This window comes from Podarcis liolepis (genome assembly GCF_965112155.1).
Source record: "Podarcis liolepis genome assembly, chromosome: 2".
Taxonomy (NCBI): Eukaryota; Metazoa; Chordata; class Lepidosauria; order Squamata; family Lacertidae; genus Podarcis; species Podarcis liolepis.
Genome location: NC_139555.1, coordinates 83,987,435 through 84,005,244, shown reverse-complemented (window position 1 = coordinate 84,005,244; position 17,810 = coordinate 83,987,435). Strand labels below are relative to the sequence as shown.

The 17,810-nt window shown below is 47.9% G+C and overlaps 1 protein-coding gene across 6 annotated transcripts in view; it reads right to left on the bottom strand.

Moving 5' to 3' along the window:
• COL7A1 (collagen type VII alpha 1 chain) overlaps positions 1 to 16,062 on the bottom strand; it is a 110,047-nt gene extending 93,985 nt beyond the window's left edge. For 4 of the 6 annotated variants that reach the window (XM_083489076.1, XM_083489080.1, XM_083489078.1 and 1 more), the window contains exons 1-9: positions 15,930 to 16,062; positions 9,888 to 9,981; positions 7,052 to 7,232; positions 5,745 to 5,904; positions 5,242 to 5,335; positions 3,993 to 4,151; positions 3,367 to 3,530; positions 1,947 to 2,076; positions 6 to 125 (exon numbers count right to left, since the gene is read on the bottom strand). In XM_083489076.1, coding sequence (XP_083345202.1) covers positions 6 to 125; positions 1,947 to 2,076; positions 3,367 to 3,530; positions 3,993 to 4,151; positions 5,242 to 5,335; positions 5,745 to 5,904; positions 7,052 to 7,232; positions 9,888 to 9,972 — 1,093 coding nt within the window. In that variant the 5' untranslated portion in view covers positions 9,973 to 9,981; positions 15,930 to 16,062. Of the gene's footprint in view, positions 1 to 5; positions 126 to 1,946; positions 2,077 to 3,366; positions 3,531 to 3,763; positions 3,900 to 3,992; positions 4,152 to 5,241; positions 5,336 to 5,744; positions 5,905 to 7,051; positions 7,233 to 9,887; positions 9,982 to 15,451; positions 15,588 to 15,929 lie in introns of those variants that run through there. The other 2 variants (XM_083489077.1, XM_083489081.1) reach the window with 2 other exon arrangements.
• Positions 16,063 to 17,810: the final 1,748 nt, after the last annotated feature.

The window sequence follows — 17,810 nt, the reverse complement described above, 5'->3', positions numbered from 1 at the left end:
CTCACCTCTGCCCAGATACGTGAGCCTATAGCCCTGTAGGGTACCCAGACCAGGGGCCCATGACAGCCTAAGGAAGGTGGGTCCTGCATCCAACACTTGGAAATTTGTCACTCCAGACACAGCCTCTGTAAGAGAAGGAAGATATGTCTGTGTGCCCTTCATGTGGGAATGAGACACACAGTGGGTGCGAGATGAAAAGAAGGCAGCTGCCCCAGTTACCAGCGGGTACCAATAGGAGAAAAACAATAGGAGTTTGCTAAGCCAAGAGTAAGAGTGAGCAACTGAGTAACACCAAAGGCCAACATGCAACTATTGTCATAAGCTAATTTAGGTGAGTCCTGCTCCCTGCATTTCAGATTGTCTCAATCTGTACTGCTATATCCACCACAACCTAGAGTTAAGAGCTGTGTGGGATGCACAAATGAGAATATGACATATTCTATCAATAGCCTCCCTATTGCTACCATCAGTTACAAAATCCAAGATGGCAGCACTAATATATAATATACAGTGGGACCTTGGTTTAAGAACAGCTTAGCTTATGAATAACTTGGATTAAGAACGCTGCAAATCCAGAAGTAGGTGTTTTGGTTTGTGAACTTTGCCTTGGAAGCAGAACATGGTTGGCTTCCTGTTGAGTGTGTTCCACTTGTAAATTGAGTCCCCCACTGCTATGGGAAAGTACGCCTTGGTTTAAGAATGCAATTCCAGGACGGATTAAGTTCATAAAACAAGGTACCACTGCGTGTGTGTGTGTACACACACATACACACACATATATATATATATATATACACACACACATATACATGTGTGTGTGTGTGTGTGTGTGTATATATATATATATATACACACACACACATGTATATATAAAACAATATTCAGTAATAGGCTCTGAACACAGTTAAGTCAATAAAAACAAATGATAGAATCACAAAACTGTAGAGTTGGGAGGGACCACAAGGGTCATCTAGCCCAACCCCCTGCAGTACAGGAATCTGTACTTTATAATCAGTCCTTCCTTCCCAAAGCGAGTCCTAACAGCAATAAAACTACTGTGCATAAAAACCATTTAAGACACCACTGGTAATGACACAGTTGGTACCTGCAGTGTAAATATAACACAACAGTGGCAACTTGATTTTAATAGCAGCAGTTAAAAGAACAACTCATGAGCATCACAAAAGCAGTGCAAAACCAGATTCAACTAGTATTTAAGGAGGCCCAGGGAAATAAAAAGGTCTTTGCCAAAGGGACATGTAAGTAGGAGTTAGATAAGCCTATCTGGGGAGAATATTCTAAGCAAGGGGTGCCACAGCCAAAAAGACACAGCCATCAGTTGCCAAGTACCTAACTTCAGAAGGTGCGGGCACCCATAGAAAGGTCTCCAATGATGAACTCAGCGTACATGCAAGGTGCATGTGAGCTCTAAAAAGGAGGGAAGCAGCAGGTGGATCTGGAGCCTGACACCAAAGACCCAAGGTTTCTGTATTAATGGTGATGCCAAGATCAAAAGTAATGTCAGCCTCAATAACTGTGGGTTGCATACACATATAGTCCAACTCAGAGTAGGCTCATTAAAATAAATGGAGACTTAATGGGTTTCCTCTGAGTGAAATTTAGTTGGATACAACTCCTTACATTTTTCCTCCCTGAGCCTCCTCAAAAATAGGCTACAACTGCACAGACTAAGCACCATTCATTGAACCTCCTACTGCTGCAATTGTCCCAAATGCGGCCACCTCACACACTAACTCACACACCAACTACCATGTTCCCACACAGAAAGCAATCCTCACACAGGAAAATGCACAAAGCCCACATGCATACAAGGAAACCCCAACAAAACACGCTCTTGTGAAGAGTCACCACAAAGAGGCATACACAGAACGTCTCCAAGAAGTTGTGGAAATATGGGATTATCAGAGGCAGAAGTCGTTACTCACGAGTACGTCCTTTGCCAGACACGGATTCTCCAATGCTGTTGGCATACTGAGCAATGACAGTCACCAGGTAATCTGTGCCTCCCCTCAAACCACGTAGCACGGTACTCGTCTCACCAGGTCCCAAACTAACCTGTCCAACAGCAGGAATGAATGGAAAAAATAGCTTCAGATAGTATGACGAATGCATCAGTCCCTAGTCATGTGTGACAAAAACACTTGTATCCATTTTAACTGCGTGGACATGAAGGAGGAAGCCATGACTACCAGTGGCCTCCTATAACATAGTGAACTGTGTGGGGGACTTCTTACACTAAATGAGCACCTGGACAGCAAAGCCTGGGTGAAGCAGCCAAAGGGCCACAACAGAAGACAGGTAGAGGGAGAACCTTGAGTTTCAACTGGAGCAACAGTACTGAGGGAGGAGTGTCTAACCCAGCCTTTGCCAACCTGACGCCCCCAAAGGTCTTTCAGACCCAAACTCCCACCGGCTAGCCCCTAACAGGAGTTGGCCCCAAACATCTGGAAGGCACCAAGCCCAGGTTAACCCATTTCTCTTCGCTGGTTTCCTTATCTCTATCCAATCACACAAACGCCCCAAAGTTGTGGGGGAAACACAGGCAAGATCCATGGACCTCTCTATTTTCTCTCTGTGTGGAGTTAACTGCAGCTTGTAAGGGAGGGCATATAAACTGGGTAAATAGTGCAAAAGTAAAATGTAAATGCACACACAGCTCTGGTCAAGTTTATTCCTGGGTGCTTAAAAAAGTAAAATTTCCACAAATTCTGAAGCCATTTCATTTCCGCCCCCCAGGGAAGATGGCAATATGTAGGGATGGTTGGACTAAAATATCTGCAACATTTACTTCCTTATCAACCCTAAGTTTAAACCTCCGGAGGGCAGGGGTAACAACATAAAATGCATCATTTATGTTTTAAGCTACAATCTAAGCCTTCCTTACACTGGGCTTGGGGAGGAGGGCTTGGACCGAGCAGAGATGTTGTTCGGCTCGCTTCTGCCAGCTGAGCTGGCCTCTTTCTAGTTGCTGCCAGTGGACTGACAGACACAAGTGTCACTCTGTCAGCGCAGATTTCCCCGCTTCTGCCTGCCAAACATGCAGCCAGGCGGAAAAACTTGCTGGCAGTATCCACAAAGCGCTAAAACAGGGTGTTCCAAGAGAAGGGCTGAGCTGGTCTGGGATCTCCCAAGCTGCTCTCACAGGGTTGGAGTTGGTCCCATTCCCTGCATCCACTCCAGGCTTTCCCCGCCCCTTCCCCGCCATGAGTGGCCAGGCTGTGGATGTGGTGCTGGTTTCCACCACTCCACAGGGTCTCCATCAGTGGGGAGTTAGGATTAGCCTGCCTTTACCTACTTACAGCTAGGTAAAGACACATAGGACTGCGCTGAAATGGGAAGCCTCACCTCCTGCCTCTCAGCTGTTATTTGCTGCCCCAAGCCTGTGAGAGGCACATACTGGACTTTGTAGCCTATTACAGGACCACCAGCTGCTGTCCAGCGGATCCTCAGCATATCTGTTCCCTGCTCCAGGAAGACCAAATTCGAGGGGCCACCATATGTCTCTGTACCTTAAAGTGGAGGGGAGGAAACAGAGAGAATAAATCAAGATCCTTGCTGGCACATGCAGTTCACCACAGGCCCAGAAGGTAAGGTGAGCAAAGGCCAAGAATTTCAGAAAAGCAGTTCCTTCCCCCCCCCCCAACCCACACAAACAAAAAAGCTGGAAGGATTTGTAGAATGATGAGCAACTTATGTTGACACCAGCAAGCACTGGAGGGTAAGAAGATTGAATGCTACCCACCCGCAGGGTGAGGTTAAACCAACACTGAGCTTAGGTCAGGGTTCCTGGTGGAGTATCACATTGATTAGATCAGGAGCTTCCTCCAGGATTTGCTGATGCATTTCCATGGAAACAGGGCAGGCTGGGAATTAACCCCTTGCAACCCTTGCCAGAGAGAGAGAGAGAGAATCAGGACCGAAGCAGCACTTCAAAGCTGAGCGGCACCTGCACCCCACCCCGAACCTTTTACCTGCTGGCTGTAGGATGCCCCCGGTGCTGGTGCACACCCTCCGCGACACCAGCGGCAAGAGAGTTGAGAGGATTTTAAAGTCAGTGACAAAGAAGAAATAATCCTCCGTGGGGGTGGAAGCCACTTTGGTCAGCTCGCTGCTGTCCGCGTTCTTGATGCCTGAGTAGGAAACAGAGGACTTTGGTAGCAATCATCTTCAACCGCCTTCAGACCTACATTTCCCCCTTCTTTGGGGTTTCCTAACCCTCTGTCTTTTCCATGCACTTGAGTGTGGGGTCCTCTCTGTGCATAGTCCTGGATACATAATGGCCCTTGATAACAGGCTAAGGCAAGAACATAGGAAATCTGACCATCGGTCACTCTAGCTTAGTATTGTTTACGGTGAAGGGCAGATGACTATTGCCTACAATGAGCAGGCAGCTGCTCTCTAGTCTCAGACAGAGGAGATTTCCATTCCTCAATTCCTTACATTCCAGGAGTTGAAACTTGGACCTTCTGCATCCAAAGCAGATGTTCTACCACCAAGCTACAGCCCTCCCCTTGCCACCATGTGAGCACTTTAAGTAGAGGGCTGCTGTAAGTGACAGGTACAGACAGTGCCTGCAACCCACACAAGGACTGTGCCAATTTCTCTCCTAATTGTAACAGACCCAAACAGGCTAGCATTGTACCCTCATGCGATGCTGCAGCCAACACTGCAACACAAGATATTTTCATGGCTTGTTGAAGAAGGGACAATTGCACGTGTTCAACATTCAAAATCATATGTGATTCACCACTGTTGAGATATAACATTTGGGAGGGGGGGTGTCTATATTTTCTCATTAGGGTTTTTTTTGAAAATGTTAAAAGCATAAAATGAGCCCTGATGGATCAGACCAATGGCCCATCTAATCCAGCACCCTGCTCTCACTATAGCCAACCACTTCCACATGTTCACCCCAGGTACATGTGCCGACGGTGAGAGGGAAGATTGCCAGGGATAACAAAACTAGGAGGCTCATCACCTGCTTGCCTAGGCCTCCTCATGTGGCAAGTAGGAACTGGTATAGATGTTAACCAGCATCACCCACCGAGCTCTGCTTTTTCATACAGAGAACCAGCAGCAGGGTGAGGGAGCAGATGGTAGGAGCCAGAGATTACGGGAAGATACGACTGTATGGGGGATGGAGGAAGGGAGAAGTTCTCACAAATGTTGTCCTTCCTGGGTCCCAATCTCTCACGGGACCTGAATGCAGTAGACACTCACCCACAGCAAAGACTTTAATGCCTTGATCCTTCAGCTTTGCAGCTGCCCCCTCAACTTCATCCTGAGACTTTCCATCTGTGATGAGGATGCAGATCTGATGCAGAGAAGGGAAAGTTATAAGCCATGGAGGTACCCTCAACAAGGAGTTGTAGCAAAGTGCCTCTTTCTGAATTTACATTGGTGCAAACTTTTTGGATCCTTCACCTAAGCCGGGTAGCTCAAATGCAGGGGGAATGGGGAGGGGTTGCTGCATGCGACCTATTTTAAAGGAATGTGCATCATCACAGCCTGGGGGTAGCCCCTCCTTCAGTCTCTCTCAACCTTCCCAAAGACTAGCTACCATTCATAACATGCATGCTCCAACACTGCCAGAACCCAAAAGAGAGGCCACCAGGAGGCTAAGAAGTCCCATCAGCATATTACCCTGCTGCTTTGGCTACTGACTTCCCACCCATCCAGCCACCCTTCTCTCTGATCTAGCAGAAGACACTCTCTCACGGTACCTTTGGAACATTAGGCCGGATCTGACTGGCTCCAAAGAAGTTATCTGCCACATGGCGAAAGCCTGCCCCTGTCCGCGTGTTCCCAGACTTGTAGGCCATCTCTCGGACAGCCTTCATCACCGCTGTCCCATTGCGGTATGTGGAGAACGTGAACTCGGTCCTGGGATCAAAACGAAAGGAAAGGTCAGGGGAGGAGGCAGGAGGCAGGAGCAGAAGTCACAGGACCTGCCAGCCCATCTCTTGAGTGGAATCCACCAAATGAGCCACCATTTCTTTATGGGCAGCCTTGTGCATCACCGAAAAGTTTTTCAGAAATTCCCAGTGGTGCTCTTAAGGAGTTTCTCCAGGTGTAAGTGGAGTGGTTGGCTCTTCAGTAAAGGAAAATGAGACCATGCTGTGAATCCAGGTTTCTTTTATATTTGAAAAAAGAGCTAAAGTCTCAAGTTGAAAGTAAAAAAAAAAAAAAGACACCCTAGCCATTTTTATAGCCAGCTTAAGCTATTACTATTATCATCATTAGTTACTGAATTTGTATAACGCCCTTCATCCAAAAACCACAAGGCAGTTCACAACATAAACATGCAAAATGAAAACACAAAATGCATAATAAAACAAAGGCAAAACAAACTAATACCCCTCCTCCCACAGACACATTTAAAAGGCCATATAATGTTAATCAGCCAAATGCCTAACTGAAAAGAAGCTCTCTACAGATCTACATTATGACAATGGAAAGCTCTAGAACACTTCCCCCAACATGGTGGACTCAAGATATTGTTGGTCTGAAACTCCCATCATCCTCAACAATTGGCCATTGGCTGGCTGGGTCTGAGGGGAGCTGGAGTTCAACAACATCCAACAGGTTGGAGGAAGGCTATTCTATAGTAGCCTATAAGACAGGGGTGCCAGATCCAGATGTTGATGGACTCCAACTTCCATCATCCCAGACTATTGGGCCATATAGATTAGGGCTGATAGGAGTCCAACTACAAAGACCTGAAGGGTCACAAGTTAGCCACCTGCACTATGAGAAAGGCCCTGCTGGATCAGGCTGAGGGCCAGTCTAGTCCAGCTCACACGCTCTTTTTAACAATCATCCATCAGGCACCTCTGGAAAGCCTATGGGCAGGGCATGAAGGCAAGGATCCTCCCTTGTTGTTTTTCCTCCTCAGCGCCTGGTATTCAGCAATACACTGCCTCTGATCAGAGAGGTCCCATATGATAGCCGCAGCCATTGGATAGACCCATCTACCATGAATTTGCAGCTCCTGCAAATACTGCTGGAGGACAGAGAGGCTGGGACTCACCTGGGTTCGTCACTGTACTGCACAGCTCCAAAGCGCACCCCTCTCTCACCCACCACATTGACAAAAGGGGCAACCAGCCCCTCCATGAAGTTCCGGACCATTTGGAAGTTGGCTCTTCCAATGCTAGAGGATCCGTCCACCAGGAACACAATGTCGGCCGTGTAGACGTTGGAGCAGACCACTGTAAAACAGCAACCCATGGCTCAGATGGTTCGTTATCGCATGAAATACAGAAACATGATAGGCATTCCATTTTGGGGTCAGAGGCTGGGTATGGCCAGCCTTGCACCCTGCTTCTATACAGGCCAAAAGCCCGTACCAGAAGCCTTTTACAGAAAGGGCTGTGTATTCTCAGGTTAGTGTTGCATTCACTGCTGCCATTCACAGCCACTCACAAAGCAGACAGAAACGTATCTGCACACCAATCAGGTGTCCTTTACACTGGGAGTTACTTCAGTGCCTCATACACACCACATTCCTTTAGAGTTAAGTCATCAGAAAGAGATAGCTTGGGGCTCCAGCTCCCACAGGGGCAGACAGAACCATTCCTATTCCAAGAGGGTGACTGACTCTTTCCCTCTTTGTGCATCAAGTCCATAACTGGCCCTCTCAATTCCCAAGTCTCCATCCTATGGAAGGATTGGAGGGGAAAGAGGAGACAGCAAGTCCTGGCTTAATAACTGGCACAGCTGAAGTGGGGAAAGAAATGCTATCTAGAATCACGATTTTTGATTTAGGAGGTGAATAGAGAAGGAGTGTCTTTTTCTGTAACAAAGGGACCATGGTAAATTCCTTTGCTTCATCCCAGACGCACAGTCAGGGAGTGGAGCCCAACATTTTTGAAGATGTTTTTTTTTTAATTGATTTTTTTCCTCCTGCTGCCAGGTGCTATGGGAAAGTGCAAGCCTACCTGCAAACACTTGCAGAGAAGCCAGTCCTTGACACCTCAGTGGAGCTATAAGATGCTCAGTTTCCACTCAACGGAGCCACAATATGCTCCTCAAGGGGAAAATCAGTTTTTAAAACTATGAACTCCTTCTCCTTGGATATCAAGAGGAAGTGAGTGTATTGGTACCAATGGGACACTGAATGGAACATGAATGAGAACAGAGAAACTTTAGATAGGTAGCCAAGAACATTTGCATGCTTATCTTTGATCTGGAAGCTCTCAGGCAAGAGAGAAGGATGAGAAAGGGTGGAAGAGGAAAGGTCACTAAGTGCAATGGACCTTTCTCAGCAAAATAAACATGAAACAAAACCTTTGGCAAACTATCCCGAAGCAAAGCCAGAGCAATTATCAGTGTTAAGTTGTGGTTAGGGTAGGTGGAACCATCAAACCGCTTGTCATGCTTGTAGCATGGGTGGGAAACCTCTGGACCAGAGATTTTGATGTTTAAAATGGGAGTGAAGGGAGACTTGCAAAGTCACGCATTTGACAGGTGGGTAGCTCTAGGTAGTGCAAGCAGCGTGCATCCTGCATGACAGGTTCATGACATGAACATATCTTTCTGTTACACATGAGCTGGCAACTATGGTTGAATGCTTCTAAAGAAGTGAGGGCCAGAAGCCAGCATTAAACCATGGTTTAAAGTTGCCTAACAAATCCCAGCTTATTTCAAAGCCAGGATGTTAAATGCCTGGAGACTGTAAGTAGGACAGGAAGGGGTCGGAAGAGATGGGTGAGAAGGAGCACCTGTGCACCCAACTTCCTGCCAGCAGCCTCACTGCTGCTTACACCAGGTATCCTGGCTTATCCTAGCTAAAGTCCACGAACTCAGGTGCTGATTCTTTCCAAAAGTTTTAATGCTCAAATCAGTATGATACATATGCAAATGATACATAGGCAGAGGGACAGCAGGCAATACACAGCTCTCCTCAAGGCATGAATAAATGAAGGCACAGCAGGCAGTACGGTTACGCATGCAAAAGAGTTGCTTCCACAACACCATGTCCCTTGCATTCCCATGATAAAGGAATGGGGAAGGCACAACTTAGCATGGCAAGCAGTTCTATTCTGTTCGCAGCTTCTCTGGTGTCTAAGGGACCTGGTGCATTGCAGGTAGCCATCTTTGTCATCTTCCAAAGGTTGCAGTGCAGAGATAATGCTTCACCAGGGAAAAAGAAATCAGAAAACAGGGACTGTCTCTGGTAAACAGAGAGAGTCAGAGCTATGCATAGGCCACCTCTATCTTCATTCCAGCAGGGCAATGCAGCCAAATCGAGTTCACCCTTAGCATGAGCCTCCGAGTGGTGTTGGAAGCATCACCTCTCCTATTCCATTCCTTCACCCTTTCCCCCCTTTTTTGCTACCCTCTCCTCTCCCTTCACTCTCTCCTGCTGGAATGCAGACTAAGATCCTTGGGACGGGACTCTGGCAGGTGTTGTATTCAAAGTAGTGCTAAGGAGAACGTTCCATCAGAACAAAAAATTCTCTTTGCACAACAGAACATTCTCCTACTTTTCCCTTTCCCAAATGTATTCTGAGGGTTTCTCCAACCTTCTGCAACAGATTTGGGTATGGGGCAGGGTGCACAGGGTTGGAGGAGAGGGGGGGAACCATTGTGCTACTGCTAATCCTTGTGCTTGTGCAACCATATAGTTGCATAGCACCCATGTGGGTTTTTTTTTTTTAATGTTCTTAGCATGCACAGATGAAGACACAAAGCTGCCTTACATTGAGGTAGACCAGCCCTGGTCTTCTGACTGACAGTGGCCCTAAAGGTCTCCACTGGAGGATTCCCACCTCCCGGCCCAGGCCCTGCTCTTTCAGATGCTGAGCACGTACTCTGAGCCATGGAACCATTCCATAGTGTTACACATGTCACAATCCACCTACCTCTCTCCCTTTTCTGAGCCATAACTTGCGCTGAAGCAAAGAGCGTGGCATGGAGCGCAGTGAGGAACAGCATCTCCCCTCTCATTGTGGGAGTCTGTAAAAGAGAACAAGGGAAAAGATGATGGCTCAGGAGGCAAGAACGTAACATGAGCAGTTGCAAGTTGCTTCAAAATCACGGCAACACCCCACTTGACAGTCCTAGTTCTAGTCATCCACACTGGTATTGGCGACTGCAAGCATGATAAAGACATGACCAGTGCTCAGGGATGATGAGAGCTATAGTACAGCAACATCTAGAGCAGCAGTTCTCAACCTGTAGTTCCCCAGATGCTGTTGGACTACAACTCCCATCATCCCTGAGCTCTGGCCTTGCTAGCTGGGGGTGATGGGAGTTGTAGTTCAACATCTGGGGACCCTCAGGTTGAGAAAGGCTGACCTAGAGGAAGTATGTAGTACCTCAACAAGAGATGACCAAAGAACAGAATGAAAATCCTGGTAAGACATAAAGTGGTACCTCGGGTTACAGACGCTTCAGGTTACAGACTCAACTAACCCAGAAATAGTACCTCAGGTTAAGAACTTTGCTTCAGGATGAGAACAGAAATCGGGCGGCGGCGGCGCGACAGCAGCAAGAGGCCCCATTAGCTAAAGTGGTAACTAAGGTTAAGAGCAGTTTCAGGTTAAGAACGGACCTCCAGAATGAATTAAGTTCTTAACCCGAGGTACCACTGTATAAATAGGAAAGGGCTGGCACTCTGGAGGTGTCAGTTGCACAGAGAATTATCATAGTGCTGCATTCAGCTCCTGCAGTACAATTGCAGCTTGGAAATCCCTAGAAGATTTTGGATTTGATATCCCGCTTTATCACTACCCGAAGGAGTCTCAAAGCGGCTAACATTCTCCTTTTCCTTCCTCCCCAACAACAAACACTCTGTGAGGTGAGTGGGGCTGAGAGACTTCAGAAAAGTGTGACTAGCCCATGGTCACCCAGCAGCTGCATGTGGAGGAGCGGAGACGCAAACCCGGTTCCCCAGATTACGAGACTACTGCTCTTAACCACTACACCACACTGGCTCCCTACCACCCTACCTCCCGGAAGCCTGTCTCAGTTCCAAGACCATCAATTTCCTGGCCAGCCATGTGCTACTTTGCAGCAATCAAGTACTCCTGGAAGAGTCAGACTAGAGACCTCCTTGTACTTTGTTTTTGCTTAGTTAATATTATTAATTGTAAGTGGGATGCCTATGGCAACCCAAGCTCTGCAGCTGAGCTATAACAGGCATAAGACCAATGAATTAAGATGCCTATTGACATTCTTCAGTGTTGTGGATTATGCCCCATAAACCCTGTCTGCACTATAAATTGAAGTACAGTAGCATCATACCACTTTCAACAGTCATGGCTCCCCCCAAAGAATCCTGGGAAGTGTAGTTCATTAAGGGTGCTGAGAGTCATTAGGAGACTCCCCATTCCTGCCGCAGAGTTACAATTCCCAGGGTTCCATGGGAAAAGGGACTAACTGCAAAAACACTCTGGCAATTGTAGTCCTATGAGGGGAACAGGGAATCTCCTAAGAACTCTCAGCACTATTAATGAACCACTCTTCCCAGAATTCGGGGGGGGGGGCTGTTTAAAGTGGCATAATGCTGCTTTAACTGTACTGTGCAGGCCACAGTCATCATCAGCCTTCAGGCCCAAGATCTGCAAACACACACCTACTATACTGGATTGGATCATTCAAAGAATGTTGCACAAAAGATATCAATCCTCTCTTTTTTTTGCAACAGGGTCAATGCATCATAGCTGTTCAGTTGGTTTGGAGCATACTTTGATAGGGCTTCCCTGTCAAAAAAGAAAGGTAAGCAGCAGAGTTGAATACTTTCCCCCCTTTGAACTACCCTAAGTCTCCTACGTGCCAAGCCAGAACCACGCCTGCTGCCGAGAGCTTTACTCAGTGCTGTGCCTACTATGCGGTTTTACAAGAGTGCAGAAAAATGTGCCGACAATCTTAGCTTTCCTTTTTAAAACTGCAAGTTCCCAGCCCTTTTGACTGTAAAGATGCTCAAGGGAACGTGGGAAACACTTACTGAAATACCAGAAGGTGACTGGACAAAAGTTGCAGTGCTCAGAGGTCAGGGCTTCCATCAAAACCATTTATTTTTTTCCGCAAGAGGGGGGAAAAACAACAGAACAAATTAAGGAGAATAGGATAGATTATGGAAATGTTCATAATTCATACTAGTCACAGAATTCAGCTTTTCTTAGCACAGAATTTGGTTGCTCAGAATTTAGATGGTCTAAAAAAATTTTTTTAAGCCCTGGCTTTACTGCTCTTGTCCTACAGAAGCACCAGAAGGCTAAACTAGTGCCAACATGGGAGATTCAGGATGCAATCCTGCGCACATATTCCTGAAAGTAAATCTCCCTGAACTCAATAGAACTTACTTCTGCATAGGATTACACTGTCAGTCACAGAAGTCCCAATGCAATTTTCCTCTTCTAAAAAACAGCCATGCCCAAATTTGGATTGGAGTTGTGGCAGGAGGAGGAGGAGAGGGAGAGAGATACAGGTACAGTTTGTGTGTCTGTATGTTTTTCCCCTCTGATGCTAACAGCAGCTTTAGGAAGGCGATACATTTGCACTGCATGGTTGGTGCAGGGGCAAAGAGTTAAAACTCCCTCTGCCCCATAGTCCTACTCCAAGCTACATGCATCCCAAGCCACTTTTTGGAAAAAAGGAAAGGAAATAACACCGGGTGATCCATTCATGGAACTGCCCGCTCTCGTGCCAAGGGATTAAGCTCCCAAGTATCACACATTTACACATTTGGAGATTCTTTCCATTTTAATAGCAGGCATACTCATCAAAGAGGAAGCACCTTTGTACACAATGACATATGCATGACTCAAGTTGAGTGCCAGGACTATGTTGTTCTCCTGAGTAATTTTGGGGCCAGCCTCACAGCAAGTTGCACACACATCACTATCCACATGCAACTCTAACTGTGCCGGAGATCACAGTGCCTGCAGTGTCAGGAGATTCACTGCATGCAAACGGCATATATTACTATCTAAGATGCTTTGTGTGCACACAGAACAGACTGAGCACATACATCTGTGTAGGTGTGACAGAACAGACACAGACATAAGTGTAAAAACTGTGCTTTTCTATGTCTCCCACCCCTTTCATGTCCTGCTCATCCAGAGGAGTCTGTGTTCACCACACATCTTCAGACTAATCCCCTGCAGCCCTTGTGAAAGGCAAACAAAGCTCACAAATGAGTGTCTTTGAATAGCTTTGCAGGAGCTGAGAAAAGATCTCAGCCTTGGGGCAAAAGGTGTGTACAGTACAGACAGTAAAACCTGCCACCCTAGGCACAGCTGCCCAGCCCTTCACAGCACCTCTCTCCTCCAGCTGCTTTTTGCTCCCTGTTTTGTGCTTCTACTCCTAAGTTCCCGGGTTTTCTAGTGCCTTGGATTTTCCTTTCCTTTCGCCTCCAAGCTCCCCCTGGGCACATAGTTCATCTGACACTTTACTGTTAAAACAGGTGCCAAGGCATACTTCACTGGAGTAGCTCAGGGTTTTGTGCGAGGCTTTCTGGACCTTGAAAGATGCAAGATAAGTAACCAAAGTGAGCAGAGACTCAGGAATGGGACCCACCCTCTAGATAGAATATGGGGATTCCCGTTTCCACATTGAGCAAAACCATGCCAGAAAGTTATTTCAAATCATCAGAGCGTCACTCTGGAGTCCTTCCACTTTCTTTGCCTAACTAACTGCTACTTACTCCAGTCTTCCACTAGAGTCCTGAAAGCAATATGCATGAACAGGTGGGTCACCTTGGCCTAATATTCATAGCCTCAGGAAACCACTTTTGACTTGGCAAGAGCAAGTGCATTCAGTGGACAGCATTACCATATGATCTCGGATTGAAGTTCCAGCTCAGCCACAAACCACAAGATAAGTCTTGGGAAGTTGCTAATTTTCAGGGTCCTTTCCACAGTAAATGCATTATTGTTTTAGCATTATTGTTCCTTATGTGTTGCAGAGTTATTTCATTTCTGCAGCTTGGATTCTGGTTGGTTTTTTTGTCACACCACAGGGAAAAATGTAATTTCCACACCACCACCTAAAAAAGTTATTGCATTCATTCTAATTATAGTGAACAAAGCTTCCCTCTACCCTGCAGCATTGGTGTATGGGATGGAGGGTGGAGCCACAGCTCACGGGTGGAGCATGTGGTTGGCATGCAGAAGGTCCCAGGCTCAACCCCTGGCATCTCCAGCTAGTATTACATGATGGGGAAAGACCTCTGCATGCAGAGGCAAAGCAACCTGCTCCAGTACCCGGAGTGGCACGCGTCCCAGGGGGCATGGCACGCGTCCCGGGGGTGCCGCCAATTGGGGGTTGGCATTTTGTCAACCCCCCTCCCCCCGGAATGGTAACCGGGGCGGACCGCCCCCCCGCCCCCCCTCTGAACGCCCTTGTCTGCATGAGACCCTGTGCCTGTAGACAGTACCGGACTACAAATAATCTTGCAAGGCAGAAGTCAGCCTCCTATGTTTCTCTTTCATTTCATGTACTTTTTGCTTTAAAAATGAGGATTTCCTTAGTTCTTTGAAGGCTGTTCCCTCTGTTTCCATAGCCAGATGGTATATCTGCACAGATGTTAAAATATGGCTCCCACACCTCTACATCTTATTCATGGACTGGCTATCACTTCATTGCCTTTAATGTGAGGCTTGTAGCAGGAGAATCCCACAAAGACTGAAATGTGGGTAGCATGTGTTTTGATTGCCCATCTGGGTAAGACCTCAGCCTCAGTTTCCAATCTGTAAAAGGAGAATAAATGGTGACAGTGTGCCTCAAGCCTTAAAAGGTGTTATACAAATTATGGGCCATGGGAGGGGGGGGGACTTACCATCATAGAATTATAGAATTGGAAGGGACCCCCAAGGGTCATCTAGGACAACCCCCTGCAATCATCCATTTACTCTGCCCTCCCTGCTCCATGGGGGCGAGCTGTCAAAAGGACAGGCCCAGGGGGCTTAACAGCTGGTTGACAATGCAACGTATTATAGAATTCAGAAGGGACTCCCTGCCTGGAGTGGCCTGAGGGCTGACATTCCTTTGGCTGCATGAGAACACCCACAAGAAGAAGAACAATTATTGTTATTATTTTTAGAAAACTATTAACAGCTGGTGTACAGGTGAGGACAAAACCAGACGAGAAGTAGAAGCAGACTGTGAAAGAAAATGGATGAAGAGAGGGCTTCTTCTGAGTTGCCACCACTTATCCTGGGAAGCATTTCAGCCAGAATGCAGAGGGTGAATTGCCTCTGACCACATGCAGAGTGCCTTTTCCTTCCTACTAAGTAACTACCATCAAACCAGCTCCATGCATGTAGGATTGCAGAGAAGTTGCAAAGATGACAGTTTCTTCAGACCCAGCACCTCCCATTATAGACACTGGACGTCACTCACTAGCAAAACTGAACCTTTCCGTTCAAGGGGACGCACTTTCCAGTAAGTGCAATTAGGCTGCAATTGTAAACACTCTTACCGAACTCCGCGGGACTTAGGGCCGAGTAAAGGCGCTGAGCAGGCAACCTGCGGCCCTCCAGATGTTGACAGACGTCACCTCAGCTCCCATCGGCACCGCCAATGGTCAGGCAAGTGATGGGAGTTTGCAGTCCAGCCACCATCTGGAGGGCCGCGGGATCCTCAGCGCGGGAAGACTGAGGAGGAGGAGGCCCGGCGGGCGCAACACGTGGGAGGAGGAGCGCGCGGACGAAGCCCAGGCAACGCGCGCGCGCACCCCCGAACCAAACCCCGGCATAGAGGGGCAGCAGGACACCCCGCCGGCACGAGGCAGGGAGAGCGCCCGGACGCCGCGGCATCACTTCGCTCCGGAGCCAAAGCTGCTTGCACCACCTGGCTTGCAGAGCCACAGAAAGGAAGAAAGAAAAAGCAGCAGTAGCGGCTGCTCTTCTTGCACCGCTTGCTGGGGAATCCGCTCCCCCTCGAAAGGCGGGAGTTACCTGCTGCTGCTGCTGGTGGTGGTGGTGCCGCCGCCGCCGCTTGTGAGCATAATCTGCCAACTCCCCTTGCGACGCTGCAGTTCCTCCTTCTCCTCAGCGGGAGCCCGCCTGAGCGCTTTCCGCGATGCACATCGGAGAGACAAGGAAACCAAGCGGCTCTCCACAGGCAGCCGAAAGGAAATCTGGACGGAGTCCCAGCGGCGCTGTTGCCAAGGGGGGCGGGGGGCGCGAAGGGGCTGTGTGTGCGGAGGGTCCGCCCCTCCTTCTGGCTGCTGCCGCCGCCGCTCCGGCCTTCTTGCTCCCCCGGAGTCCCTTAAGTCCAAGCACTCCCCGGCTGGCTGTCGGAAAATGGGGAGCGGGTGAAGAGCCGGCGGGCCGCACCTCCCGTCAGCCCCTCCTCCGACCCTCTCAGGTGGAAGAGGCGGCTTCTCTTCTCCCGTGTCAGGCGGCTGGGAGTGGAGCTGGCGAGGCCACACCCAAGAGCTTCCCCCTTGATGTGGGGCTCCCTTCTCTTCTTTGGTAAGGATTTGATTTATTGATTTATTTTCATCGCCTCTTAAGTTTTTCCTCTTGCTCCAAGAGCAAATCGAATCGGGAAGGGACAGCAACTTGTAAGATGTACTGCTACACACACACAATACTTCCCAAAGTTCTATTACGAAATTAAAAGACGCCTGCTTCTTGGGAGAAAAGCAATGACAAACCTACACAGCATCTTAAAAAGCAGAGACATCGCTTTGCCAACAAAGGTCCGTATAGTTAAAGCTATGGTTTTCCCAGTAGTGAGGTATGGAAGTGAGAGCTGGACCACAGAGAAAGCTGATCGCCGGAGAATTGATGCTTTTGAATTATGGTGCTGGAGGAGACTCTTGAGAGTCCCATGGACTGCAAGAAGATCAAACCTCTCCATTCTTAAGGAAATCAGCCCTGAGTGCTCACTGGAAGGACAGATCATGAAGCTGAGACTCCAATACTTTGGCCACCTCATGAGAAGAGAAGACTCCCTGGAAAAGACCCTGATGTTGTGAAAGATGGAGGGCACAAGGAGAAGGGGATGACAGAGGACGAGATGGTTGGATAGTGTTCTTGAAGCTACGAACATGAGTTTGACCAAACTGCGGGAGGGTGTGGAGAACAGGAGTGCCTGGCGTGCTCTGGTCCATGGGGTCACAAAGAGTCGGACACGACTAAAGGACTAAACAACAACAACAAGTACAGATATCAACAATCCAGGGGAATAGGCTATAATTATTTCAGTTTCACAAAGGAGGGGAATAACGGTAGTGAGCTGCTTTGGAAGGCCATGCATGCAGGTCCCAGCAAAGGCAAGACTAGCACTCGGGACCTTGAGATGCACACCTAGCTCTTTGCATATCAGACCACTCTGCCTTTCTGTGTACAAGTCAGGTTTAACTTTGCAGTGGGGAAACTCAGGTGTAGGATAAACCCCTTGTTCCCAGCCACAACACGAGACCTTTGGACCAGGGTTTCTGTAACAAGCAAGGTATGTGCTTCCGGAAATCATGATTCTTGTCATGAAAGTTATTTTTCCCTATGTGCCAAAGGAGCAAATCATCACAACAGTGCATTAGTACCTTATTAGTAGCCAACATGCAAATCAAATTGGATGACCGGCAACAAGGGGATTTCCTTTCTGCTTTCACCCCTGAACCTTTGACACGGGATAGAGATCATTGAATGGGTTCTGATGCAGATAGTGGCTTCAGCATCCAACCTAGTTCTTCTCCTTCATTTGCTGGTTTCCATCTGCTGCTTTTAACATCAACCTGGTGCTCTCAGGGCATTTAGGACTAGAACTCTCATCAGCCCGGTGAAGAGTTCTGGAGAATTTGAATGCTGGTGCTGCGGAACCAAAGGAAA